We start from the raw sequence: 22,184 nt of genomic DNA on the forward strand, positions 1-22,184 counted from the left end.
CAGAATCCAAAGCAGGCTCCAGACTCTGAGCCCAAAGCAGAGCTTGAACTTATGAACTGCGAGATAATGACCTGAGCTGAAGTCGGATGCTTAGCTGACTGAGCCACCCAGGAGCTTCTTTAAGAAGGACGTTTTAAACAACCATTCTGAATGTAATGTGGAGAATAAATAAAGGGGTAAGCAGAGAAATCAAAATTAAGAAAATATAAAATCCTGATGAGTAGGGTCATAGCAGTGAAGATGGAGAAAAGAGGACACACATATGAATGAATTATATTTGGGAAATAAAAATGACAGGGGAAAGGAATGACAGAAAGTAACTCTAAGGTATCTGCCTTCATGGAGTAGGTAACAGCAGCACCTATTGAAACGGAAACAACTATGAGAGAAACAGACATTCTGGATATGTTAAATTTGAGATCCTCTTGAAACAGGAGTTGTAAAATAGATAATCCCATTACAGTACCGAAAAGGCAGACTGGACACAAAAATGTAGGAGTTGGCACATAAATTTAATATGCTCATTTACTCTTTGTTTTAACAAACAGAATACTAACTATATGCCAGGTATTCTAAGCCCTTGAATGATAAAGAAATTCTGTCCTAGAACTTGTGTTGGGCAGGGGGTAGTTGGAAAAGAAGCCAATACATAATACAATGTTACATAATACATATTATGAAGAATAACAGGATAATGAGTTTTTATTTATTTTTTTTTTTAAGGGGACGTTATGATAAAAAAGAAAGCAAGATAAGGGAATACAATGTGACTTTCTGGTAATGTGCACAATTACAACCCCGTTCTAGATACTATAAATACATAGGAGAAAAAAAAAAAAAAAAAGAGGGCTTAGGGGTTTTAACATCTTTCTACCTTTTTTTCCCTCTTCCTTCCAGACTTTCAAGAACTCTGGTCTTGCTCCAGATGCCATTCTTATTCCCCTGCCCTCGGTGGGGTACCCTGCACCCACACTTTTACCACCCACCTCTAGAATCTTCAATTGACCTCTCCCTATTTGCTCTAAATTTTCTTTCCCTCTACCCTCAAACTTCATTGGCCTGTTTAAAAAAAAAGAAAAAAAAACAGTTGATAAAATAAATCCTTCTCTTGATCCTACTTCAACCTGTATCTAATTTCTTTTTACTTCTATCATCAGATTTCTAGTTTTTCTGTTGCCTTATCACCCACCCATTCAGTATTTGCATTTTCTTATCATCCACTCTCTTTATATTCTGAAAATTGATTTTTACCACTTTTACTCTCAATAAAGTCTACCCTTGGGGCTCCTGGTTGGCTCAGTCAGTTAAGTGGCCAACTCTTGATTTCAGCTCAGGTCGTATCTCACAATTGTGAGACTGAACTCTGCATTGGGCTCTTCGCTGAGCATGAAGTCTGGTTGGGCTTCTCTCTCTCTTGCTCTCTCTCAGCCCCTCCCCTGCTCTCGCTCTCTCAAAATAAATAAATTTAAAAAAAAAGAAAAAAGGAACTTTACTCTTGAAAGGCATCAACACTTTCCTAATCACCACATCTGATGACCTTTGCACCATGGCTCTACACCATTAATAACTCTCTCGAGGTCAACATTTATTAGTTCTGTGTGCCAAAGAGGAAGTACTAAACACATAAAAGTGAATTAATAGAATTCCTGATATCAAGAAGAATATATTCCAGTAGGGGATGGAGACATACAAACACTCTTAGTATGATGTGATATAAATAGCAGAAACAGGTACAAGATAGAGAATATAGACAGAGAGACTTTGTTCTATAAAGAAAGATGCTTCAGAAAAAAAGATAGTGTCTCAACAAAGGTTTTTCTTTTTTTAATGTTTATTATTGAGTTTATTTATTATTTTAATGTTTATTATTTACTATTTATTTATTTAATGTTTATTTGTTATATATAACATTTTTAATGTTTATTTATATTATTTATTACGGGAGAGGCAGAGAGAGGAAGAGACACAGAATCCAAAGCAGGCTCCAGGCTCCGAGCTGTCAGCACAGAGCCCAATGTGGGGCTCGAACTCACGAACTGAGATATCATGACCTGAGCCGAAGTCAGATGCTTAACTGACTGAGCCACCCAGGTGCCCCTGAACAAAGTTTTAAACATGAATAGAAATTCACTGAGCACATAAGTGGAGAGCCCTGGGAGGGCTTTCGAGACAAGGAAACAGCAGATACATAAGAATATATATATGAGAAAAAACAATGTGTCCCAGCAAACTGGTAGTTCAATTTCAAAAACAAATTGTAAAAGTACTTAGAGCACCATAGGAGATGACATGAGGTAAGTGGGGGCTAATCACAAAAGGAATTTGGCTTTTATTCTTTAAGTGACTGATAGTGATTGATAGGTGTGAAGCAAAGGCGTTGTCCCATGGTCAGATTCATGTTTAGAATGACCATTGTGGTGGAAGTAAGAAGGGGGTTACACAGGAGATAGGGATAGAGTAAGGGCTACCACAATACACATAATAAAGAATAAAACTGACACATTGTCAATAGGGATAAAAATATACTCAGAATTATAATCGAGATGTGGGAAAGAATATAACACAAATGCATTTTTTTTTAATTTTAAGATGAAAAATATTCTTTGGAAAAATAGATAAATAAAAGTTAAAAATTACTCATTGCTGTTATCTACATAATATATTTCTTACATGGATTTTCTTGTTTTTTTTTTTCTTACATGGATTCTAAAATCATACAGAGGAAGAGTGCAAAGGACATGAAAAATGGGGAAAAATAAAATAAATTATTACCATACCTAAACATTCAAAATTTTCTACAAAAATTAACATAATCCTCTCCCTTTGGCAAAACAGTAAAAAGTAAACTGATCATGATTATTGCTTGTTAGTATTAATAAATCACTCAGATATTTTTATAGGAGTCATTCACAGCTATTCAAAATAACATTTGGGTGTTTTATTGAATGTGTCCCTCTAAGCAAGTAAAAGCTATGAAGCTAACAAAATCAGACCTCATTCCACTCCTAGGAGAAGATCACAAAAGAGAAGATGTCAAAAGACACAAGCCCCTATTTCTGAAGAGGAAGATGAACAAATCAGGAGCTGGTTTTGCTTGCATTAAAGGTATGGAGGTCAAGTGGCTAGAAGAGGACGACAAGGGTTCTGGGCCATATCCACAGACTGTTTGAATGAATATGTGATACTTCATCCTATTTTTCTTATCTGTACAGTTAGAAAGGATGGGGATTTCCAGAGCTCATCCAGGATCAGGAAGAGCCATTCTCGGCTATATCCATCCCAAGAAACATAAACCAAGGGGTACAAGAAAATAAGTTGCACTGGGATCAGGGGGAAGAGAGAAGGATGGGTACTTAATGATGCCTCCTCTTTCGGTTACAATCATCTGTAACCTGTCTGGTTCATGCTTCTGTTTCTTTTTTAAGTGCCTGGTGTTCAGCGGCTTGATTCAATAAAATTCTGCAAGTGGACTAAGGAGGATGAAAGGATGAAGTCATTCCGCACCTACAGATAGCACCCAAGAGGAATAGCTAATATTACAAGGTTCAAGGACTATATACACTTACCTCTAAGTGTTCCAAGTTATTTGTTCTTTGAACAAGCATATTATCTTTTTGCAAGATGTCCCTGTATTTCGTAGTCAGTTCATTGTACTGTTTATTGGCCAATTCTAGCTCAGACAAAGAAACGCTATTATCTATAACTTTTTGCAGAGCTGCAATCTTGAAAATGGCCATTTCCTATGTAAACAAACACACACTGAGTCAAGTTGGTGTATTTTTTCCTAGTGAAGTACTAGCCACTTTTCAGAAGGATAAGATAATATAGCTGAAAGCAAAACAGATTTTAGAATCACTAAAGAAAAGATTTCTTATGTATTAAAAATATTACAATAATTATTCATTTCTTTAGTAGAAGAAATAGTACTATTTAGAAATTTTAAATCATAATAAAAATGAAAAAAAAGGAAATCCTTTCATAACTATCATAGTAAAATGAAATTCAATTTCAGAAAAGCATAATACACAGCAGCAAGAAAATATGTATCACCCAGAATACTACTACTTGGCAATGAGAAAAAATGAAATCCTGCCAGTTGCAGCATCGTGGATGGAACCGGAGGGTATTATGCTAAGTAAAATAAGTCAGGCAGAGAAAGACAGATACCATATGTTTTCACTCATATGTGGAACTTGAAAAACTTAACAGAAGACCATGGGGGAAGGGAAGGGGGAAAATAGTTAGTTACAAACAGAGGGAGGGAGGCAAATTGTAAGAGACTCTTAAATACAGAGAACAAACTAAGGGTTGATGGGGGTGGGGGAGAGGGGAAAATGGGTGATGGGCATTGAGGAAGGCACTTGTTGGGATGAGCACTGGGTGTTGCATGTAAGCGATGAATCAGAGGAATCTACCCTCAAAACCAAGAGCACACTATATACGCTGTATGTTAGCCAGTTTGACAATAAATTGTATTAAAAAAAAAAAAGAATTTACCTCTGGATGGCTTTTCTAAATTTCATAAGCTTAAAAATAACTTGCCTTTAGTTAGCTGAATGGCAAAATTAGATTTACCACATTACAATTTACCTATTTCTGCTTATTATAGTTACACAGACTAGTTTTGTAATAAAAGAGAAAACCTTTTATTCACATGAAAGAAACAATACTTAGTGAGAAAAATTTTCTCTCAATTAGCTGTCTCTAATAATACCAATGACTTTAGTTACTTGTTTTACATTCTACTCATCAGCTATACAATTATAAAAATTCACTACTCGAAGACTCTGTATTAACACTAAGAAGAAACATCTGAACTTTTCTCTCTAAAGTTGACGAAGTAGTGCAAGGAATAACCAAATTTATAAAGTGAGGAAGATAAAGAACTACAGTTAAAATTTCTCGTGAAGGATAGCGATGAGGGAGGAATATTTGTGGTAGTGCTTCATATCTCATTTTGATAGCTTCTTTTCCATTTAAGTAAGTACACATAATTCTACCTTACTCTTAGAATCTGATTTCACACATTCTTTGTGTGGGGAGGGGTTTCCTATTTCCCATCTCCTAAAAATATCCAATTTTCAGCTTTCCAATTGTTGTGTACTATCTCCCCAAATCCAGGTCGAATAGTCAGGTTGAACAGAAGAACATTCTAGTTCTTTTTTCCCCTTCGATCTCACACACTCACTATATTTGCAATACTTCAGGAAAGCACAAAAGTAAAAAACAAGTACATTTCTTAAGACTCAAAATGTCCTGGAGCACCTGGGTGGCTCAGTTGGTTCAGCGTCCGACTTCGGCTCAGGTTATCATCTCCCAGTTCGTGAGTTCGAGCCCCGCGTTGGGCTCTGTGCTGACAGCTCAGAACCCGGAGCCTGCTTCAGATTCTGTGTCTCCCCCTCTCTTTGCCCCTCCCCCACTCGCTCACACACTCTCTCTTTCTCTCTCTCTCAAAATAAACACTAAAAAATTTTTTTAAAAAGACTCAAAATGTCCTTATCACATGTCCAAATAAAAACAGCTTTCATTATTCAACAAGTTCCTTTTTGCATCAGGATTCAGCTTTAAAATCATATTGAAAGTAAGTTTGTTAGCATGACAATTTCACTTATTACTATCCTTAAAAGGAACTCAATTTCATTTTAATTTTACTTTGAACGCTTATGTGTTTATATGATCCTATGTAAATTTGGACATGTAAACTGAACACGTATGTACATGCTTAAAATAAGCTATATAAGACAAGATGTAAAGCAAGGTGTAGAAGAGTACACACAGCATGCAACTTCTTGTGTCTGTTAATATCTTCGAAAAGAAACATTAAAAAGATGATCAGTTACCTGTAGCAGTTAGGGCAGAATGGAGTCAAAGGTACAGGGACAGAAGTAAGATTTCTCTGACTACATGTTTAAAACATGCAAATGTCTCATATATTCAAATCAATTTTAAAAAAGAAACTAAAAGTAACTATGAGTTTGAAGACAAGTGCAAAACAAATGAGCCTAATTATACATCAAATTTATAGTATAACCTCAAAAGGAGGAGAATTATTTCAAGTTACTGTAGAATATATTACCTTGACTATACATCCTATTGAAAGATATTCTAAGGAAAATAAGAACTATAAGGAAATTAAAAATTTTTTTTTAGATTTATTTATTTTGAGAGAGACAGAGACAGAGTGAGCAGGGGAGGGGCTGAGAGAGAGGGAGGGAGGGAATCCCAAGCAAGCTCCTCACTGTCAGCACAGAGCCTGATGTGGGGCCTGCACTCACAAAATCGTGAGATCATGCCCTGGGCCAAAACCAAGAGTTGGATGCTTAACAGACTGAGCCACCCAGGCGCCCCAAGAACTCTAAAGATATTTTAAACTAAATCTGGTAGCACTGCTGTTGTTATTGCTAATACCAATGCAAGATTATCTTCAAATTAATGTGTAAATATTACAGAATAATTATTTTAATATTAATAACAGATTTCTATGTAAGAAAAAAGTAATATGAGTATAAAATCAAATGTTAGTAAAAACTCCATACTATTTCCTAAACCCCACTAAATCTGAAATGTGGAGATAACAGTATGAACTCATGTTTTAAATATACACATATTTTCCTAACTTGCTCACTGAAAAGGACTAGTAGCAATGACATTTCAAGAGCAATAGCACCTAGTGACCAGTTTTGGCATCTAAATGCCTTTACCACTAAAAATAACCAGGGTTCTTTTTTTTTTTTTAATTTTTTCAACGTTTATTTATTTTTGGGACAGAGAGAGACAGAGCATGAACGGGGGAGGGGCAGAGAGAGAGGGAGACACAGAATCGGAAACAGGCTCCAGGCTCTGAGCCATCAGCCCAGAACCCGATGCGGGGCTCGAACTCACGGACCGCGAGATCGTGACCTGGCTGAAGTCGGACGCTTAACCGACTGCGCCACCCAGGCGCCCCCAGGGTTCTTTAGAGAAATGGTTTATTCCAAGTCTGGATTAAAGTACACAATGTAAATCTTGGATATTCTGTTGTGCCAGAAAAGAAACCAACATTTGAGGCTTGGTTCAAAGACTACTGGATTCTTGTCAAAAGGAAACAAGAACTAGCTTTAAAGGGCTCCCATTGGCCAAAATGAAGACAAATAATGACTAAGTGTGTTAGTCTGTAATGATACTGAAAGAAGAGAAAGATGGGGAGGTCGGGCAAACAGGTAGAAGAAGTGGAATATATCGACTCTGATTTCTGAAGACTAGTCATTAAAAGGAAAGGATGAAGCTTTTGTCCTGCCTTTCTAGTAGGAACTATACTTCAAAATAACCGAATAGGCTGGGCTAATGAAGAAAAGGTCTATATTTAATAAAAGAATATCTGCTATAAGTGTAGAAAGTATAATATAACTAGAAAAATAATGTTTGCAACTCTAATGAAATAAATGAGTCAGGTAACAACAATCATCAGTGGATGCTAAACCCATTTTGAGCACTGACAAAGAATTGGTTATTTGCATGGACCAAAATATCACCAGTTAACTAAATCACTTTATAATAGAGATATATGGCTGTCTCCCCCTTAAGATAATAATCACTCATTAAACACGGGACTACCAGACATTCCATCTCTTGAAGTGATGCAATATAAATAATTACTTCTAAAGTACAAAGCATTACTGATGGAGTATTCTTGTCAAAAAACGTTTAACCTGACATAAACAAGGCTTCAAAGCTTTTAGTAAATAACAAATACAGGAACAAACAAAATTACAAAAGAAAATAATCACGAATCTTCAACATTTTTCACAAAGAGAAGAAGAAAAACAGGGGAGATTCTATGAATATTGAAGACATGAAAAAAAATAAAGACTTATGACATGTAATACCCAAATACAACACAGGGTCCTTAACTGGATCCTGGGATAATGGAGGAAATGTGAATATGGTAGGGACATTAGATAATGTGAGGCAATTATTGCCAATTTTGTTAGATGTGATAAAGTTTGTGGTTATGTAAACAAAAAAAGGCTTTTTTAGAAATGCACACTAAAATATTTAGGGAAGAAATGTCTACAATTAATTCCTATAAAAAACAGATGAAACAATTATGGCAGAACGTTAATAGATGTTAACTATTAATCCAGGTGATGGCTGTTCATTGTATGATCCTCTCTTCCTCATAACTGAAAGTTTTCATAGAGTAAAAAAAAAAAAAAAAAAAACAAAACAGATGTACCTTAAATCGTTGCAAACGTCCAATTTTTTCACCAACTTCAGCTTCCATTGATATCAATTCATTCTTCTGTTTCCCGTTTTCTTTCCTAAGCTGTCGCTCCAATTCTACTAAAGTAGTATATTGTCTTATGAGTGACTTTTCATTCACTTGCAAGACTGTAATTTTTCTACTATATTCTGAAAGTGTTTTTTTCATTTCATCCGAATCCATCTGAAGAGCACTAAGCAAATTCTGCACAAAGACACGTTTACATTACTTAGTGAACGTAGCTATCTTAATTTGTACAATAGTATATATTGATTTTGAAGGGTTTTTACTCACATTATATTCTTTTACTTTTATAGCACCTTGTTGGATTTGATCCTCAAGTTTTTTCTTTTCCTCTTTCATTGTTTCAGATTCTGTTTTCCAGGTCTCCTTTTCACTTAAAATAAAAAATGACAATATAATAAACCTAATACTTACAGAAAAAGATAACTTTAAATTATGGAAATTTAAAGTTTTCATGAAATAACAGACATCATAGCCACTGGTATCCTATAACAGAATAACTCGAAATTCCATTCCAAAAAGATTTAGCCTGTAAGTTATATTTTTATTAAATAAATGCAGTGTAAAGAAATTATCAAGTTACTTTCATTATTCCATGAATCACAACTCTACAACTGTTACAATATAACAACTGACAATGGATCTTATAAACAATTTATTGAAAACAGAAAATAGGAAAATAATCAACACTCCAAAGTAATTCTGGAAATTAGGTCTCAATTTTCAGACCCTAGTCTTAAGCTTCAGTGTTAATTTAAATACTTGCGAAATATAGAATACAAACATTATTAGAAATCATTTGACTTAAAAGGTGTGTAAGATACTGCTGCCCACCCAAGAGACATTCCAGTCACCAGAAATCCAGTCAGCATAAACAAATTACAGTGACATCGTTCATTCTCTTTGCTACTGAATGGTTTGGACTTGAACATAGGACTCGGACAGCTCATTGGCCCAACTCTGGCTAAAGTGATCTGAGTCAAAATCTGCTCTGCTAGAAGACTTTGGAAAAAATGTTTTATCTAAAAATGAAAAGTCATGTGGAAAAAAAATTGCCTCTTCTTCAGCGGGCATGATTGCATCTTTCTTGAACTCCTGCATCTGTTTTATAAACTATAATAGGAGATAATAACAACCCCTAAACATGACCTACCCTATAATTAGCTTTGGGTTTCTTGTTAGATCACATAATAATTACCCTTCATGTTTAAATCACCTTTGCTCAGGTATTCTAATGACTAATAAGAAAATTTTTCTGTTGATACAGATGAAATAACAGAGATACGGAGAAATGTAATAGTCTCAATGGATATATATCAATAATGCTGACAGTGATGATGAAGAATGATGCTAACAGCTGACATTTACAAAATATTCATGTGCCAGGACATTTACCAAATGCTCATATCTGAGCATTTCCATATAACAATTTAATTAAATTTTATAACAACCCTATGAAAAAGGCATTACTATCTCAGAAATTTATAGATAAGGAAACTAAGACATAAAATAGGAGGAAAGAGGTATGAGGGAAGGGTAAAACAAAATACCTAAGTGTTCCCTTACATTAGTTTCATCATTAATAAGAACATACTGCAACCAAATTATAAAGTTTTGTTAACATTTATACCTTAGATATTCTTTATATAATAAACTCTGTTGATGACGAATTACTGCAAATTTTCTGTTATAGTCCTCAAGAGAATCTTCTAAATTTTTTAATTTATTTTCTTTATATTCTAGTTCCTAAAAATTGGTTTAGAAATAAGGATTAAAAAAGAATAATATATTTTATATTTGAAAGTATAAATTCATAATCTGACAAGATTACAGAAAAATATATAGAAGAGAATAGTTACCAAATCCATTAGCAGCTCAGATAATTTCTATACTATTTTGAACATCTTAGTTTAAGGCATATGGAATGAGGCAATATGTTTAAAAAGAAGTACTATAAAATTGGTAACATTATTTTTATCATATTTGTTAGTTTCCGTAACCATATAAATTATCAGATACAATGGCTACAAACTTACCTCCAGTCCACTCAGCCTCACAGACCCTTTTGTGAACTTAACTGTTCATGCCTCTATTCAAATGTCCTTTCCAATTATTTCATTTTATAAATGAAGAAAGAGACTTGGAAAGATTACCTTAACATTAAAAAACTCATCACCACTACACTTGGTAATCATTTCTAAGCATATATAATATGGCAAACTTGGTGTCAGATGCTACATTTACATGCAGATCGAACACCTGAAATCAGGTCATGACTCTAAAGGCTTTGGCTATGTCCATCACTCTTAGGTATGGGAGTCCAAGTACCTGTTTTGCCACTATGAACAGGTTTTCAGAGTCCCAATACGTGCTCCCTAATCTACCACAATACCTCTCGTGTTTTTTTTTTCTATAAAGATAAAAAAAAATGAATTTCATCTCAAGCAACATGACAATACTGTCATTACTTGTTGACAGTGTCCTATACTGCAGGAGAATAAGTTATAAAGAGCTAAGGGGTGCCTGGGTGGCTCAGTTGGTTAAGCATCTGACTCTTGATTTCAGCTCAGATCATGATCTCACAGTTCATGAGTTCGAGCCCCATGTCGGGCTCCTCACTGACAGCATGGAGCCTGCTTGGGATTCTCTCTCTCCTGCTCTCTCTGCCCGTCTCTCTCAAAATAAATAAACTTAAAAAAATTTGCTAAAGTTATAAACTTAAAAGTAGTAATATAACATGCACTATAAAGTAATGTTCTAATAAGTGGTAAGGTTGTCCCTCCCTGACTTAGATAACACACAAATTCTAATTTTCAAAAAAAGATTAATTTCCAAATACAGAAACAAGTATTTGATAATCAGAACTCAAGTACAGTTACAAATGGATCATCTAGGAGATGGAAACAGTAGTGCTTATAATCAAAAATGCATTTTCATTGATTTCAAACACATTTTTGTAATTATATTTCCTTAAAAATTTTTTAACATTTATTTATTTTTGAGAGACAGAGAGTGCAAGTGTGAGCAGGGGAGGGGCAGAGAGGGAGACAGAGGATCTGAAGCAGGCTCTGCGCTGTGTGCATACAGCCTGATGCCACGCTTGAACTCAAAAACCATGAGATCATGACCTGAGCTGAAACCAAGAGTTGGACATTCAATCCGGGCACCCCTATAATTATATTTTTAATGAACATAATGTTATGGGTATTTACACTTCAAATGAAATAATGAAAAGCACCTCTCATTAGGCCATTCACAATGACCACAATATAGACAGCAAAAATGACAAACAGGGCAAGCACTTCCCTTCCTAATTCACTAATGGATTAACTAACACTTTACAAGATAAAGGGAAGAGGGGCGCCTGGGTGGTGCAGTCGGTTAAGCCTCCGACTTCAGCCAGGTCACGATCTCGTGGTCCGTGAGTTCGAGCCCCGCGTCAGGCTCTGGGCTGATGGCTCGGAGCCTGGAGCCTGTTTCGGATTCTGTGTCTCCCTCTCTCTCTGCCCCTCCCCCGTTCATGCTCTGTCTCTCTCTGTCCCCCAAAAAATAAAATAAACGTTGAAAAAAAATATTAAAAAAAAAAAAAACAAGATAAAGGGAAGAAAAACATTAAAGACAATTGGGTTTAAAACCTTTTTCTTGGGGGCGCCTGGGTGGCGCAGTCGGTTAAGCGTCCGACTTCAGCCAGGTCACGATCTCGCGGTCCGGGAGTTCAAGCCCCGCGTCGGGCTCTGGGCTGATGGCTCAGAGCCTGGAGCCTGTTTCCGATTCTGTGTCTCCCTCTCTCTCTGCCCCTCCCCCGTTCATGCTCTGTCTCTCTCTGTCCCAAAAATAAATAGACGTTGAAAAAAAAAAAAAAAAAAAAAAAAAAAAAAAAAAAAAAACCTTTTTCTTGTAGTTAACACAAAAAAGGAACAATTCTAATCATTTCACCAAAAAGCTCTGTCAAGACTTTATTCACTTGAATTGCTTATCCAACCAACACTAAATAAAAGGTCTCCCCTTAATCATACACTACTACTTTGGCTGCTGCATGTTATTCTACTATCATATATTTCATATGACCTGTATGTGCATAAGATATGTCAACATGCTTCTCATGCAGATGAAGAATAAATTTCTTTTATTTACAAATTTCATTTAATATCAAAATCTATAAAAATATACCTCAATGCTAATATTCTAAGAACTCAAAAGAATGTATGAAGACTAAATTAAAAACACATTATCAATTACTTTTGTTATTCACATGCAAAATTTTTACTACCTGTAAGATACGTATTAAATACTCATTTTGAGAATTAATAATATTGGCACTAGATGGTGCTATCCCGTCAGGTAAGTCTACTCCTTTAAAAACAACATTTGATCCTTCTGATTGCCGTAAAAGAATGGCTTCTTTTTCAAGATGATCTATCTGGAAAGACAGAGTTCAGAAATGAGAAACACATCTCTTACACCCAAAGACAAATTTAAAAGCAGTAACTTATACTTCGTACAGAATATTTTTAAAAAGGAACTGTATGAATGCCCTACCAGGCATTAATTCAATTATACTTTCAAATTCTATTTAGAAACCTAGGCATAGACTTAGAATTTTTGTATTCTTTTTTATTATAAAAGTAGTTATTTCCCACTTAATTAAGAAAACTCCAAAAAGTTTTCTTATTGTTGAATTAATTTAAGAGGCATTTTCTCAGTGATTTTAAAAAAATTAAAAGTTTCATATTAAGCCTATGTTCATAATGCTTAGCATTTTCTATTATTTAATAAAATTTTTACCTTTAAATTTGCTTTTGCCAACTGCTGAGAATAATTTATAGCCTCCTTCCGAGATTCCCTGAGCTCCTGTCTTAATTCTTCATTCCTTCCAGTAAGTTGATCAACTTGGGCTTTCAAATGCATATTTGTATCAAAGATTCCTTCTGCATTCTTTGATTCTATAGCCTAACATATTTAGATTATATTGAAGAAATGTGAAGCAAAATACTGAAATCATCATTTAAAAAATTACCCTTAAATAAAATTCACTTTTAAGCATTTTACTGTTCCCACTGCCAGGTATAACAAAATATGCTAAATCCATTTATTTAGGAATCTAAATTTACAAAACTCTAGATTAACTTACATAAGCTTTACCAAGCATAGTAATTACCTCATTAAAACAATTAATAAACATTTACCTAATTTTAGTAGACTGGTAGACTGGAAAAACTGGAAGGGAATAAGAGGACTAGGGTTCAAATCCTAACCAATCTCTTACTAGCTCAGCAGTGAATTAAATTCTTTATACCTTACTTTCCTTATCTCTAAAGAGGTAATGTTAGATCTGTCTGCTTCACAAAGTTTTTATACAGTCAAGATGAGATAACTTATATGCAAATACTTTGAAACTATGCAACACCCATATTTAAAGCACGAGCAAAAGAATAAAATAGTTACTACATTTAATTAAATGACTTTTTATTGCTTCCTCTCCACACAGTTGAAGCACAGATGATAAAAATGCAAAGTATGGTAACAGAGTATTATCTAAGAGTGTTGGATAAACAAAAATAACATGTCAAATAGTAAAATATTTTCCAAGAGGCTTCAGTGGTCCTAATTCTCCAACAATGGCACACATAAATATACATATACCCCATACACATCTATACAGTACATACATATAAATATATTTGCATTTTAAAGAAACTGGGGGCGCCTGGGTGGCTCAGTTGGTTAAGCATCTGACTCTTGATTTCGGCTCAGGTCATGATCTCACGATTCAGGATAAATTTGAGATAAATAAAATTAAAAAAATAAAAATAAAAAAATAAACTATACATAACAAAACTGCTAATTGCAAAGTAAAGCTTCACAAAGGAAGGCAGAAGACAAGGAAGGTTAAGATGAGTAAAACCAAGTGCAATCTCCTGCTCAGGAGGGTGATTCAGAGTTTAACTTGCGGCAGTAGTTTTATAAAAGCAAGCCTTTATCCCAAGGAGATCAGAGAGGGCCTTATAGAAATAAGTTAATATTAATTCAAAAGGTATACCAGGAAGACAGAAGTAAGTGCAAGGAGGTATTGTGACAGATGACAAGGTAGTCTAGTTAACTGTCTTGCTGACAAATAGCACCATGTTGTCTACGTGGCCTTTTAGTAAAATGAGGTCAAAATAGATGGTAATTAGAGGCACTGAAGAATATCCTGTGGCTATAGAAAGTGACATAAAGTACATAATGCAGAGTTATCTAACATATCACTGATTCTGAAGATTTCTTACAGCAGGTAAGGTCATGTGAATTGCACAGAGGGCATACCAATCAGAAAAAAGAATGACAACCCAGGATAGAAGCAGATGAAATCTCTGGAAGTAGGGGTCCTGAGAAGACCAGAAGCTGCCATCTGAAATAGACGAAATTAGAATTTCCTGGGCTATTTGTTCTGTTTGTATTTTGTTACTAAGTAGAGCTTCCCTCAGAAAACAGTTTGATCTTAGGGGTGCCTGGGTGGCTCACTCAGTTGAGCGTCCAACTCTTGATTTCAGCTCAGGTCACGATCTTGGGGTTTGTGAATTCAAGGTCTGAAATGGACACTGCACTGGCAGAGGAATTCTGTCCTAATCCCTCTCTCTCTGCCCCTCCCCTGCTCGAACGCTTTCATTCTCTCTAAAAATAAGTAAATAAACATTCAAAAGATCATGACCTAAGCTGAAATTAACAGTTGGACACTTAATCAAGTGAAACACCCAGACGCCCCTTAAATATTAAGAATTTAAAATGTATATTTTATTCAAGTTTATGTAACACTCATTAATACCATAGAATTCTCCAATCTCTACATAGTAAATATAAACAGCTTATTATTTGATAGCTAACATTATTCCTGTAGCAATGTGTAAGCACTGGAATATTTAAAATATTCTTACTACATTCTATTATACTTCTAAGTTTGTGGTATAAGGTCCTAAAAGACCCATGCTTAACAACTTAATACAAAAAACAACTATTTAAAGGTTCTGGAGATAAACAAAGGCAAATAGATTTTGAAGAGGACTTAAAACTTGGAAGACAGAACCAATGAAAAGTGAACATTCCTTTTTTGGGGGGGAAGGGGATGGTGTGGGGTGGGCAGGCTTCGTTGTAGTGACCTGTGATCTTTCTGGCTGAGAAAACCAGAGATGGAGCCCAAAGTCATAGGAAAGTGAGATGGGAATTCCAGAAAGAAAATAACCAGCCAAAGGGAACTCCAAATTCTGTTTAAAAAGTCTCACAAGTCTCAGGCTGATGCTTGAAACAAAAATGGAGATGATAGAGGAAAATATCAGTGACCTTTGACCTTGGCCACAGCAACTTCTTACTCAATAGGTCTCTGGAGGCAAGGGAAGCAAAAGCAAAAATGAACTATTGGGACCTCATCAAGATAAAAAGCTTCTACACAGCGAAGGAAACAATCAGCAAAACTAAACAGCAACCAACGGAATGGGAGAAGATATTTGCAAATGACATATCATATAAAAGGTTAGTATCCAAAATCCAAAGAGTTAGTTACCAAACTCAACACCCAAAAACAAATTCTTCACCCCAGTAAAGAAATGGGCAAAAGACATAAAGAGACACTTTTCCAAAGAAGACATCCAGATGGCTAACAGACACATGAAAAAATGTTCAATATCATTCATTAGGGAAATACATATTAAAATCACAATGAGATACCACCTCACACCAGTCAGAATGGCTAAAATTAACAACTCAGGCAATAATAGATGCTGGTGAGGATGCGGAGAAAGAGGATCTCTTTCGCACTGCTGGTGGGAATGCAAACAGGTGCAGCCACTCTGCACAACAGTATGCAGGTTCCTCAAAAAATTAAAAATACAACTACCCTACAGCCCAGCACTACTAGATATATATCCAAGGGATACAGGTGTGCTGTTTTGAAGGGGCACATGCACCCCAATGTTTACAGCAGGACTCCTGACAATAGCCAAAGTATGGAAAGAGCCCAAATGTCCATTGATGGATGAATGGATAAAGAAGATATGGTGTGTGTATATATATGTGTATGTATGTATATATATACATACATACATATATACATATATATACATACACACATGCATATATACGTATACATACATACATACATATACACACAATGGAGTATTACTCGGCAATCAAAAAGAATGGAATCTTGCCATTTGCAAACAATGTAGATGGAACTAAAGGGTATTATGCTAAGTGAAATAAGTCAGAGAAAAACAAATACTGTATGACTTCACTTGTGGAATTAAAGATATAAAACAGATGAACATAAGAGAAGGAGGGCAAAAATAATATAAAAACAGGGAGAGGGACAAAATATATAAGAGACTCTTAAATACAAAGAACAAACTGAGGGTTCCTGAAGGGGTTGTGGGAGAGGGGGATGGGCTAAATGGGTAAGGGGCATTAAAGAAGACACCCGTTGGAATGAGTACTGGGTGTTATACATAGGGGATGAATCACTGGAATCTACTCCTGAAATCATTTTTGCACTATATGCTAACTAACAGGGATGTAAATTAAAAGTAAATAAGTAAATAAATTTTTTAAAAAAGATACATAGCAATCACCCAATCAGGAGAAGATACATAATTAGAAGAAAAAATGAACAAAGCCTCAAAAACCTATGAGACAATATCAAAAGGTCTAATGTGTCACTGGAGTCCCAGAGACAACGGGGCAGAAAAAATATTGTAGAAATAAAGTGGAAAACTTTCCAATTGTGACAAATGGCATAAGTAAACAGATTCAAGAAGCTCAGCAAACCCTAAACATACACATACATACATAGATATATGTGCACACTCACATACCTACCCACATACCAAGGCACATTATAGTAAAACTAGTGAAAACCAAATAAAAGAGGAAATTTTCAAAGCAACCTGAGAAAAACCACATGTAACAAACAGGAGAATAATGACTCTAATGACCATAAATATCTCATCATAAACTATGAAGACCAGAGAACGGTGGAACAACATCTTAAAAATACGAAACAACAAAACAAAACTAACATGAAAAAACTTACGTTAACTAGTCTTTCAAGACTAGGAATAATTAGAGATGTTTCCCCTTTAACATCAGGATCTTTCTGCATTTCTTTAATAGCTTGCAATATTTCTTTCATACCTTCTTCCAGGTGCTTATTTTCTTCAACTAATTCTTTTACTAAAAGGACATATTTTTCTCATTCAGTGACTACCTTCTTCACAATTTATGCTATTCTATACAAATAACAAATATTTCATATACAGAAAAAATACCCATTTGGAAATACAAATGTAAATAAATGTAAAAAATTTTTTAACTAAAATCCAATGTGTGAATAGTTGAGTTAAATGATATACCTTATTAAATTACATGCACATATATATAAATATATACATATTTATATTTCATAGTTGAAAGAAAGAAATCATGAACATACTTTGCCTTCACTTTATTAAAAATCTTTTAAATTTGTTTTTCTCACTTAACTTTTATTGGACAACAAAAAAACTGACTTATTTGTCATTACAAAAAATTCAGATTAATAACTTTCTCTGACAACGAATACAGCAAGGCAAACCAAACAGATGAATGAGACTGAAGTCTATGTATTATGGAGACAATAAAGGTTAAAAACAGACTAGAAAACAGAGAATGTATTAAAATCCTTTTAGATCCATGGTTTTCAGTATAGGATAAATAAGTATCGAAAAATAAGAGATAATAGTAACTCACATTTATTCTGAAATTTGGTTATTACTGTTCTACCTCTTTCTAAATCTCTTTCCTTTTCAATTAGTTCTCTTGAAAGAAATTCATTCTGTAAAGAACATAAAGAATAAAATTTATTTATTTTTTTTTTACAAACTATCCCAATAGTTTATAGTTTCCAAGTTAAGAAAATTTGATCAGCTGAGGTGTAACACACAAGAAACAAGCTATAGAAACCTAGCAGCAGTAATAAAAATAAAATCTGAAAGGTAAAACAGATGGTGATCCCCGCCCCTACAACAAAAGGGAGAAAAATATAATGGAAGTTTTTGTCTTTAGTACCACAATCTACTCTTTTAATGGTCTGTCTTTATACTACCTGTTCTGTCTGGCTTCTATGACGTTTAAGCTCTATTTCTGCATTTCTATTCTGTGCTTCCTTGATCAATAAATCCTGTGCTAGCACTTCATTCTAAAGAAATAATAAATTAGGCAAGTCAATGATTTCATATCAAATTTACTGCATTTTTACATTTTTTAAAAACAGAACGTGTGTGTATAAATTAGTGTTATATGCAAACAAAAAAATTCTTATTATAATTATTATTTTATAGAACTTTGTTAGAGAAGCCATTAAAAAGGCATTAATAAAAAAATGATCCCAGGAATGTAATTTGGAGGAAAGCTCACCTGAGATCTAAGAAATACTAGTTCTCTCCGTAGCTGTTTTATAAGATTTTCAAGTGGATCTATCTGAGGTGATTTTGATTGTGCAGTAATAGGCACAGGATCTGGAAAATTAACTTCAAGTTCACTTTTCAAAACCTCTGTCTGTAAAGGTACTTCACTCTTTCTTATACCTTCTTTCAAACTGGTATCAGCATATTTTATCTGGGTATGAACCTGTTCATCTTCTGCTGTTGCTACTTGTGATTTTTCCATGTCAGCCCTATTATCATGAATTTGTTCACAAAATATCACAGATTTTTGCCTATGTGATAACTTCTCCATCAAGTCAGAAGCTGTTGATAGGGCTTGTAAAGATGAACCGTTTTGTGTGAAACTAGTTTTCTCAAGTACCTGATGGCTTCTAGACACATTCTTCATGGAGTTGTCAGAAAGAGAGTATAAGTAGTCATCTATTTCTTCATGGCTCTTCCTACTAAAGGTAATGACTAATGATTCTAGATTTCTTAAAGATTGTAGACATGGTGCTTTAAAAATCTCCTTTATTATAATCATTTCTGGAGGTGAATTATTATCTTTTACTTGTAGGGATGAAGAATGTTTAGTTAAAGAGACCAAAGGATCCACTTCACTTTCTACACTATGTTGAATTTCAGATAACATTCTTGATAATGATCCTATGGTGACATTCTCTTCTGGCCCATTCTGATATAACTGTGGAATACTGAATGAAGGTCTCCTATGCAGCAGCTCTATTTCATCTGAACTCATAATCTATACTCAGAGTAAATAAGGTCTCAATCAATCTTTGGATTAACAGGTTATTTAAATTTTAAAAAGTTTCATTTTATTTTTTATTTAACAACTACAAAAAGATGCAATGTCCAAAATAAAATATGGGAGGCAGAAATGAAAGCACTGATAATAACATTTTTCTTCGTTCTCTTTGCCATAACAACACTTTATACTGTTTACCTTTAATTGTGTTTCACTTATATTTTTGAGGCTTGTAAAATCGAATTTCCTTTCTCCTACTCTATTTTCTTGAGAAAAGTTTTCAGTTAGGTTTAGGTCCTCAATGGTTAATCCTACACATAAAAGAATTAACAAATTAGAAACATAAAAGAGTTCTCTATTATTCCAATCCTTTAATTCTTAAAAAGTAAAATCAAGTTCTAACTCAAACAAAAGAATTATTTCCAAAATCCTTGATCCACATGTAGCCTATACAACTTTCTAATCTAGCTTATTTCTTTTAATTCTTCTTTTTAAGTTTATTTATTTTGTGAGAGAGTGTGTGCCAGTGGGGAAGGGGCAGAGAGACAGGCAGAGAGAATCCCAAGCAGTCCCTAAGCTGTCAGTGCAGAGCTCAAGAACAGTGGGACTCTATCTCAAGAACTGTGTGATCATGACCTGAGCCGAGATCAAGAGTCAGACCCTTAACCAACTCCGCCACCCAGGCACCCCATAGCTCACTTTTAATATTAATAATATGAGAAACTAATATGACTTTTAGCTTCTCTATCATTCTTTACCTATTCTATATTAAAGTGTTTGTTAATAACTGCTAAAATAGTTTAATGACATATAAAATAGCTAAGAACCATGAATGAGTAAGCTAGTTAATATGTTAATAAATTATGGAGTTTTTCCTTTTAGAAATTTTTTGATATAGAGACCATGATGCTAAAAAAATCGAAACAAACCAAAACCAAACCAAACCAACCAATGAAAAAACCCTCTGTTATTCAGATACTTGTGGACTTGGGTGAAGTTAAAAAAAAATTCCTTCTCTATGGTCTGAAAAAAAGGCAATGCGATGGTTATTAGAAAACTAAACCAATTATTCTCCTGATACCAAGTAAGATAAAAAAGTTAATTTTTATTCAATAAAACATTACTTAAAAAGAATAATCTGCAAAAAGTTTTCAATGCATTGCTCTTAAGAAAAGGAAAAAATATTAACAGCCACATATATTAATGTAGAAATTACTAAATTCTATCATTATTGATCACAATGTATTGGAATTGCCTAGAAATTAACAGACCAACTGTGAAGTTTTAAAAATTTGATGATTCTAAAGTTTTCTTTTCACTTATTTTCTGTTTATTTATTTATTTTTCTGTTTTTACCTGTTTCAGATTTAGGATAGAAACTAATGATACTCAAATACTTCTCATCAGGCCATTATTTCATTTCATTTACTAAACTTGTAGAAGACCCATGTTAATATTTCTAAAATACAGAAGATTTCAGCTCCAGACAATTCATTTTCCAATGATTCTTTTAAAGATTTGGAATATATCTGCAAATATAGATTTGGATATACCTGAAGTTGCAGCTCTTTTTCCTCTTTCTTGAGCCATTTGGCGAATTTTTTTTTTCAGATCAAGTCGTTCTTCCTCTAGACTTTCAATCTACAAAGTACAAATTATTAGTATTTCTTTTTAGTTCAACCAGAAAATAACTAACTGACCATCACACTTGCCTCTTTCAAAAGAATCTGGTTTTCAGCTCTGTACTGCTGTTGCTTTAAGCTTTTGCTATTTCTAAATTCAGTTAAATCAATCATTGTCTTCGGTTCAAGGCCTAAAATAGAAAGCAATACAATTAAAACCTTATCAACAATCAAATGAACTATAAAAACTTCATATAGCAATTGGTTATCATCAAGCAAATGATTATCACTTATTTAGCCAGTATCACTAGAGAATGGGGTACTTTTTGTGCAAGAATTTCCAGATATTTGAACTATAACCTTACAAGTCAATATTTTATCACAATTATTAATGGAAATCCTGACAATATATTTCAGGATCAGTCTTCTTCTCCACGTTAGGTTATCATGAAAGTCCTAGAATGTGTTAATTCAGAACAAAAGCTTTGGAATAAAACAGACTTGCACTCAATTCTCACTGTCAATTATTAACTAAGTTGTAGGAATAATACTATATTTATTTTTTTGGCTTGTTGTCAAGGGTATAAAAAATTAACCCATATAACATACTTAGTCCAATGCCTGGCACACAGTAGTCATTATTAATATCAATATAAATTACATTATCATTACTAGTCTGATGTCCCCAGCGTGCCTAACTTTCTATTACTGAGTAGACATGAAGATCGTCTCAAGCAGTATAAACCAAGATTTGGAGGCTTTCAAATACAGACAATCTGGTGTTTGTGACAGCTGTCCAATTGGCTCAGTCATCTTTAGCGACCTCTAGTTTAAAGTTGGCTGTGATCTGAAGCTGATCAGAAGGCTAACCTGGGTTACTGGCATGATTCTGGGTCATACTTACATACATTTTACAAATAAATCATCTTTATAAATATTTACTTTTCCTTCCTCTAGAGAATAGTTTTCGCAGATGATCATTTTAACTCTAAGAAAGCATTAACTGGGATTTACCAAGTATAATGAAATCAATATTTCGGTTTTTATTTTCATTTCAAAGTAGCAATTTAGATTGCACTGTCATAATTTAACATTCAAAT

The 22,184-nt window shown here is 34.2% G+C and overlaps 1 protein-coding gene across 1 annotated transcript in view; it reads right to left on the reverse strand.

Moving 5' to 3' along the window:
* The window catches only part of CEP290 (centrosomal protein 290), a 92,995-nt gene that overhangs the window by 49,100 nt on the left and 21,711 nt on the right, over window positions 1-22,184 (reverse strand). Inside the window, 11 exon segments of the mRNA XM_030323337.1 lie at window positions 3,567-3,740; window positions 8,216-8,446; window positions 8,537-8,639; window positions 9,897-10,012; window positions 12,537-12,686; window positions 13,052-13,216; window positions 17,328-17,467; window positions 18,023-18,107; window positions 19,661-19,773; window positions 21,016-21,103; window positions 21,175-21,275. Coding sequence (XP_030179197.1) covers window positions 3,567-3,740; window positions 8,216-8,446; window positions 8,537-8,639; window positions 9,897-10,012; window positions 12,537-12,686; window positions 13,052-13,216; window positions 17,328-17,467; window positions 18,023-18,107; window positions 19,661-19,773; window positions 21,016-21,103; window positions 21,175-21,275 — 1,466 coding nt within the window.

This window comes from Lynx canadensis, chromosome B4 (assembly GCF_007474595.2).
Source record: "Lynx canadensis isolate LIC74 chromosome B4, mLynCan4.pri.v2, whole genome shotgun sequence".
Lineage (NCBI taxonomy): Eukaryota > Metazoa > Chordata > Mammalia > Carnivora > Felidae > Lynx > Lynx canadensis.